The following is an 8211-nucleotide window of genomic DNA, read 5'->3' as shown; positions in this document are numbered from 1 at the left end:
AAGGAGGGGTAAGAGGAGGAGGAGGCGAGCGGGCGGCCGTCGCAGCTGCAGACCCGGGGCCAGAGAAGGAGGCGGAGCGGGAGCCGCCGCAGCCACCCCGGCCGCCGCCGCCCGCAGCCGCGGGGCTGCTGCGAGTCCTCTCCCGGCTTGAGGGCACGCGGGGCGTCCCGGCCATGCCGCGTAGCGACAGCTGAGCCGGGCGCGGGCCCCCTCCCTCCCGGCCGCCTCAGCCGCCGTGCCCCCGAGCTGCCCGCGGCCGGAGTGCCCGGCGCCTCCTGCGCGCCCTAGACCGCGAGCGCGAGCAGCGGCCGCCGCCGAGGCGCGGGTGGTGCCGGCGGCGGCGGCGGCGGCGGCGGCGGGAGCGCGGGGCAGGAGGAGGCGGGGAAGATGGACCCGGCGCCCTCGCTGGGCTGCAGCCTCAAGGATGTGAAGTGGAGCTCGGTGGCCGTTCCGCTCGACCTGCTGGTCAGCACTTACCGGCTGCCCCAGATCGCGCGGCTGGACAGCGGTGAGTCTCGGCCCGGCCGCCGGCGCAGGGCAGACCGGCGCGGACCGCAGTCTCGGCACGGGTGTGCGCGCGTGTGCTGGGGAGGGTGGGACCGGGTGGGGAGTGGGCTGCCCGCCCACCCCCACCCCCACCCCCGGCGCTGGAGTTGGCCCGAGCGGCTGCCGCAGCCCTGGCGCGTTGCTCTCAGCTATCCCCAGCAACAGCTAGAGATGGGAAAATCAGAGCCCTTGCAGTGTAATTAAAAAGGACGCCTTAAAAAAAAAAAAAAAAATCAACATTGGGGAAACCTCTGAAGATTGTAATTTTGGAGGCGAGCTGTCCCTCCCCACCCTCCTGCAGGAATTACTCAACCTGGGAAACCCTAAAGAGTTATCTTAGGCAACTTTCTTACAAAATCATTGTGCTTTGGGTGGCATCTTTATTTTGGATGCTCTCCTTCCTTCTTCCACCCTCCACCCCCCACCCCCCTCCCACCCCCACAAGAAGCAGCAGATTTAAGAGGAAAAGCTCCTGGGTGACCAACGAAAGGGATCACATTTCTCAGAGACCTTTTATTACAGCTTGTCTGTTTTGTTTAACCGAACTGAAAGTAATTTGGGGCTGAGTGTAGAAAATGTTTTTAGCAGAAGTGATGGTATGCTTAAGGTTAATTATTAGCTTAGCACATTTCCAGCCTGGCAAAAAAAATTAAGTGACCAAAACCTATATTGATTTGGAACCTGAGCACAGAATTAAGAAATGCTTGTATTTTCTGAAACTGACCACCAGAAACCAGCCAAACATCCCCTAGCTGTTTGTTCTGCAGTGTGACCTCTGCAAACAAGTGCAGAGTGTCAAGCAAGTAGACCCCTGTCAGTTTGAATTGTACCATGTAAGGTGTCCATTCAGGTGTGTTTTGTTTTGTATTTTCACTATAACTTCAGTTGATTTGGGCTTCCTGTGATTTCGGACTGTTCACAGAAACATGCTTGCTCTGCTGTAGGGCTGCGGGAAGCCCTTGGGCCCAGGCTGGCAGGCAAGCAGATAGAGCTGTGGTCACACAGTCCAAGTCAGAAGAGCATTGAGCAGAAAGATGTCATTTCAAGTCACAAGGGTTCGGGTTACTCCAGAAAGGGAGTAACAAGAGTGGGTAACGTGAGATGTGTAAATATCCAAAGGCATTTTTATTCTGTTTCTTAATCTGTGGGGTTAGATTAGACATTTGAAGTACTGATGGGAGAAATCAATGCAGGAAAGTTCATGAATCCTGGAAAACAAGCATGGCATGCTTTCTATCCTTGTTTGGTTGGTCTTGGTAGTGGTGAGAATAAACTAGGAGTTTTCAAACTAGTAATGAAGTACAGATGAACTCAGGAAGAAGGACAGGTGGTATGTTGAGGCATTCCTGTTTACAGTGGGGGTGGGAAAGTGGTGCTTTAACTATATAACTATATATCTGCAGGTCTGAATTTGTATGTGTGGGTATGTGTGTATTTACAGTTTCATTTCCTCTTCCACTGTGCAAAAATGTGTATATTGGAAGGTTAGGAGTCCTCACCTTTTCCGACCTTCTCTCATCACTGCACACTCTGCCAAAACCCTTAGCTAGGCAGAGAGCATTGATGCATGTGGTATAAAAGTCACCCAAAAGCTTCATTAAACTGAAAGTTTAAAGAGGCTGAATGTCAGTTGCAGACCTAACTTTTAGCTTTATTATCTGCTCTCCTATCCCTGTCATTCATAAGAAGGATCTGAATCAGCACTGTACTCATCCCACACTTCTTTTTAAAATTAGGACGTGGGTAGCAAGTCTTAACACTGTGCCCTTTCAAGCTGTGGAATGGATTTTGATCACTGTAATTCCAATTCTTTATTGTGAATTTTCGCTTATTACCACTTGAGAATCACAATGACTCACACAAATTTGGAATCCCAGCCAAATACTGCTTTATACCTTGGTTTTTTCACTTAACAATCGCATCTTATTAAAATTTTTTTTTGTTTTTAATAGCTGCATAATATTCCGAGCGGATGGCTATACCCAACATTCTAGTCCCTAATGGTGGACATGAGCTGCTGTTACAAATTGTGATATCATGAATACCCTTACCCATAAATCTGTTTGTTCAGGTTAGTATATATTCCTGCCTTTCTGAATAAGTATATGTGAATCCTTTTTTGAGTTCGATACACATGAGAATTGGGGGCGCACCACTCTCCCCACATCCTTACAGTGTTAAATATCCTTAAAAAAATGAATATGATGAGGGGAAAGTGTTAGTTTACCAATTAAATTTGGATAGTCTTTCAAAGAGTCGATCATTGACTCCTTGCTTATTTTTAACCATGTTCCACAGCAGCACCCAGAACATATTAAGGATATGCCGCCATATTTATAAAAGCTGTATGTGAAATCTCCAGTTTTGTGCAGTCCTCATTCTGTGTCTGTCCTTTTGCCAGTTTTAGTACTGCAGGTATGTTTTACACACACACACACACACACACACACACACACACACCCTATACTTAGCCATGAAAAGTAGTCATTTTCCAAATCACTGATTTTAAAAGAGACCAGAAAGAAACTGAAAAACATGCCACTAGTTGACCTTATGCCAAGAGAGAACTATTGGCTAATTTGAAGCAGTCATTAAAGAACATTAAACGTCTAATTTTATAACTGTTGGTTATTGAATGCCTACTACGTGCTGTACATTTCTCATTGCTTGATGCATTGTCTCAAATACTCAGCACCCATTTTAAGGACTTTGGGAACCTGAGATTCAGAGAAATTGAGTGACATACCTGGTAAATGTGTGGAGTGGGATTTTCAGCCAACTTTCTGACTCTAAAGAAAGACCTTTTATCTCAAACTTTACCTCCTCATACTAAATGGGAGTAGGTTTAGAGTAGGTCTAATGTCTACTCTAAATAGCCCCACTGTCTCTCTGAGAGTTTGAGGACCGGAAAGTCAATATTTTTCAAACAGTGTAGACACCGAATTAAGTGCTGGCCTCATCCATCATATTTAGACTACTTTCTGCTTCCCAGAGGAGTGGCTGAAAAGACGAAAGGAGCAGTGGGGAAGAAGAGAGTACGAAATCAGAAAAAGAAGGAAAAACGTGGTGTTTGAGGTGAGGGCTTATGTATTTAGATGTGCCTGTTGAAATCACTCCTCAGTACATTTGCCATACTTAAAATATTAACTCCACAGTAAAGAACTCTCCAGTTCTTTGCATTATGCATGTTACTTATGAAATGCCAGTCAGATACACACAGTCAACATTGCATCCCCAGGGGTGAAATTTGTCATCATATGATAAGAGAAATACAGAATAATGAGCCTTCATGGTATTGCCTCATGAATTTTTCTGAAAAACAGAAAGAAAAGTACTCAAAAGTAGTGATTCTTCTTACGGGGGTGAGATACATGCTCAACAGGCAAAGGCTAGCTAACCCCAGTCAGCAGCAATACAGTTGAGATCAGATATTTAACCTGGTCATCAATCTTGGAAACTGTTGGCTGTAGAACCAGGTTCAACACGTGTGTTTGACCAAGAAGAGGGTGGAGCAAATGCTAATCTCCAGCCCATCCTAACTCAAAACTAGGTAGGGAAATTGAACATTCTCTGTCTCTTCAATTATTTCACCTTGGAAAGGCTCCAGTGGTTAGTCTAGAACAGTGTTCTTCCAACTTTTTTGTTCCTGTAGCTCCTGAACGATTCTGTAGAAGTTTGTACCCTCAGCATATTTTTAAGCTGACTGCTGAAACTTTTCATCTTAAGTGAAAACAGTTGCAAAGGATGTCATCTTTCAGTATATTATAAATCTTGACCTTTTAAATTGTTACGTCATTAAAAAAAAAAAAAACTCTAGTAGGTCTATAAGTGATTCCCAGTATCCTTCATTTTTTAAAATGCATGAATAAGTTCTTCTTAAACAGTTAAAATTTTTATACCTTTTTCTCCTTAAATTTATATTCCCATTTTCTTCTGCTACAGAATTCTATCCTAATGTAATGTATTTGTATGTTTGAAAGTGTCTTACGGATCACTCTGTCATTATTTCTGTTATAAAATATACATATAAATTGAAACCCAGTGTTTTAGATTTCTTTTGACCTTAAGCCTTTTCATATTTGAATATTTCTGGTTGCTTGAAACAAAGAATTGGAAATTCCCTGATTTAGAAAAGGCATTGCTACCCAAATGCTAAAGACTCAATCCTTTACATGCAGTAGGGTTTTTATTTGTTGCTTTGTTAGTTGCCCTGAGGTCTTTACACCCTGGGGTAATGCAGTTAAGAAAGATCTAAAGATGCATTGTTTCTGTAAAGTGGGTGAAGGGTCTTTGGGAAGGGGAGGTGGTGGAGGACAGCTTCTATTCATCCTGGGTTGGACGTCTCTCTGTAATCCCAGGCAAGTCAATTTTTAGACCAGAGAATATTGGGAAGTTGGGGCTCTGGAAATTGATTCCCTGACAGCTGTGATGGGAAGTATTGGCTTTGCATCAAACGTGTACCCCTGTTCGAAGAATGATTGCCTAGATCACTGAAAGATGAGTTTATGGTCCTGTTGACTGAAAGGAAGAGGAAGACTGAGCCTGCATGGAATGACAGGGAGAGAGAAAAAGATAGTAGGAGTTGGAGGCAGCTGCAGTGATAGATCAACAGCACCTTCTCCTTTCCAGATGTGCAGAGGAATCAGAGCTGATGCTAATCCCCAGGTGTGTTGGCACTGTGGGAACTTGGTCCTGGCTTTGTGCTGAAGTGGTTCTCTAACTATCATTTAAGTGCCTGTAAGGCTGAAGGAGCAGAAACATGGACACTGAACTCAGGGAGGTTCCATGTGGCTCTTTGCAGATATCAAAGGTGTTTCTAGATCTGTGTTTTATTTTTGAAATTAAGTTCTCAAAACCTCCATGATTGATGTTTTATATATATATTTTTTCTAAATTAACTTTGTGTGAATCTTGTTCCCAGAAGATGTGCTTATCTGTGGTTTCATTTTCCCTGACATTCTATATTGTAAGAGGCATACATATGCATACATGCATACATATGCATGCCCCAGGTAGGAGAGACAGTAGTTTAAAGGATGCTAGATTTGGGTCTTAGAAACCTCTGTTCAGTTATAGGAGCTGCCATTTCATAGTTATGTGATCTTGGTCAAGTCTAACCCCTTTGATTTGTAGTTTTCTCGTGCAGAAAAAATATATATTATACTGGTCCATGTATCTCATAGTTTTTGATTAGTTTGTTCAATCAATATTTATTAAGTCCCTGCTGTGTATGAAGCCCTGTTACAAATATGGGGACAATAACATTGAATAAAACAGACACCTCTGTGCTCATGCAACCTGCATTCTTGTGTATCTGCTTACTGTGATAATTAAACGCATAATATATGTGAAATACATGTGTATTGCAAAAGAGTGCACATAGATAAGATTGGAGTAATGGAGGTGCAGACCAGTTGAGAGAGAAGCTTCAGAGTGTATCATTTAGGCAACTGAAGTCCACCAAATAGTATTTTATTATTTTTGTAAAGCTAAAGATACTGAGGGAAGGGTGACTTTAGCCTATTTCCCTCAGAGTATTTGAGATCTAGTAATCCACAAGTTATAAAAAGGTGATGTAAGGTTTTTATCAGAGAGAAAGTGTTGTGAACTAACCCAAGATTGGATTTGGGAAAGAACAGGAAGTTAGGAAAGAAGCTTTTAACTTAATCCAGAATCACATGCAAGTCTGACCAAATGCTACCAACCCACTTGAATCTCTTTCTAGTAGATATTCATCACTGCTTTTACTGGGTTGATGATGATTTTCTGAGCACTTATAGTTATATAACTGTTAGGAAAAACATGCCTTGTGTAATGTTCTGCACCAAATGGGTGATGAAGGAAGTCCCTTGAGTATTCTTTTATATACCATAGTATTTTACTTTCCTCTAGTTATCACCTCTAATTGGCCATGCCTACAAATTATGGAAGAGTAGGAAAGGACCTTTTAGAAGACCATGGACAGTGATAAGCACTTAGACCCACAAGACAAGATTTGGATATCGCTCTTTCGGTGTTCTTGTTTTTCAAGTAAGATGGCCGTTTTGGAAGTCTTAAGACATTTGGTCATCTGTGAAAGGAAAACTGGTTTGACCATTTGATCAACCATATCATAGTTTAAAGAGCATTCGACTCTCTTTTGCTCATTTGGCTGCCTTATTGAAGTGGCAAGTCCTTGTAGGCCAGCTTGTAAACTCGTTTATTTTTGTTTGAGATTCCTGAGGTATCTGTCTTTTTACTCACTGAGCTGCAGTTCTAAGAAAACTCATAAACTTCCTCTGGTCTTCAATAGGATTATCAATCTTAAGAACACCAGCTATGCTATGCAACTTGAAAAATAACTTTTATTGCTGGTTTATGTATCATTTTGTTATATTTAACAAAATAGAAAATACTAAAATATTTTAAATCTTATGAGATTTAAGCCTTTTAGAAGACATTTCCACATGATGATGCTCCCCCACATCTCAGCCCCTACCCCTACTCCTAGTGGCACAAAAATGTTTACTTGAATTTCAGGTTAAAGGTGTCTAACAATTATTTTTGCTATTTGCCAGCTCCTAGCACAATGTCTGACATAGAAGAGATATCCCATAAGCAGTTAATAAATGAATGAGCAAATCTCAGTATTAAACATTTTCAGGTCCAACACATCTGTATTATTAAAGCATCTGCGACCTCTATAAGTTTGAAATAGAATTTCACTTTTGTTTCAGTTGAGCTAGACATGTGCGTAAATACATAACTTGAAACTAAGATGGTAGGTCCTAAAATTAGCAGTAGGGAAAATAAAGACTTAGTTGACCATCATGATGAAATAATGATTCTTAGGATCATTAGTTGTTAATATTTTATTTTATTTTTTAATTTTTTTTAATGTTTTTCATTTATTTTTTGAGAGAGAGAGAAAGAGAGCATGAGCAGGGGAAGGGCAGAGAGAGAGGGGAACTTCGGATCCAAAGTGAGCTCTGTGCTAACAGCAGCAAGGCCAATATGGGGCTTGAACTCAAACCAGAAGATCATGACCTTAGCTGAAGTTTAATGCCACCCAGGTGCCCCAGTTATTAATGTTTTAACTAAATTATTTCTAGAAATTTTAACTCAATTTTAGATTCTTTGGCTTCTTGCTAGTTCTTTTGTTCTGGAATTCAGATGCCTCCTCTACATATTAACATGTAGCTGTCATTGAATTTCTAATCTTATATGGACTAGAATACCATAAATCTTTGGAATCAGTCAACTCTTATGCTATAATAAAGAATAGGACTGATTGGATAGTCAGCTAACCATTTAACTATTCAATGTTTCATGTTCCCAGGGTACCAGGGATTTTACTTCTAAGCAAAGTAAGCCACTTGGTTTAAATAGTGTTATGAAACTACAACTGCTAATTTGGTACAGTTGTCATCTTCCTAGAATAGCCCCAAGATTGACTTGAAACCTTAGTGTCTTAATCCCAGACAGTGAGTTTCCTTTTATGCCCTTGTAGGGATACTGCATGGTGGTAGAAGAAGGAAAAAACAATGTTCCCAAGCCTTTTTCCAGTGTTGTGGATGAATTACTTTATAATTAAAGGGCAAGTCATTTTAATTGATTCTGCTAATTCTTAAGCCTAGTTTGAAGTATTTAAATACCAGTTGGGCTTTGATGACTTAATGGTTGTTT

General features: G+C 41.5%; 1 protein-coding gene across 3 annotated transcripts in view; it reads left to right on the top strand.

The window, feature by feature from the left end:
* The first annotated feature begins 283 nt into the window (after positions 1 to 283).
* The window catches only part of GAREM1 (GRB2 associated regulator of MAPK1 subtype 1), a 205870-nt gene continuing 197942 nt past the window's right edge, over positions 284 to 8211 (top strand). For 2 of the 3 annotated variants that reach the window (XM_045458960.1, XM_045458959.1), the window contains exon 1: positions 284 to 508. In XM_045458960.1, coding sequence (XP_045314916.1) covers positions 388 to 508 — 121 coding nt within the window. In that variant the 5' untranslated portion in view covers positions 284 to 387. Of the gene's footprint in view, positions 509 to 2498; positions 2618 to 8211 lie in introns of all 3 variants that reach the window. The other variant, XM_045458961.1, reaches the window with a different exon arrangement.

This window comes from Leopardus geoffroyi, chromosome D3 (assembly GCF_018350155.1).
Source record: "Leopardus geoffroyi isolate Oge1 chromosome D3, O.geoffroyi_Oge1_pat1.0, whole genome shotgun sequence".
Taxonomy (NCBI): Eukaryota; Metazoa; Chordata; class Mammalia; order Carnivora; family Felidae; genus Leopardus; species Leopardus geoffroyi.
Note: the sequence above shows the minus strand (reverse complement) of the source record. Positions and strands in the feature narration are given on the sequence as shown.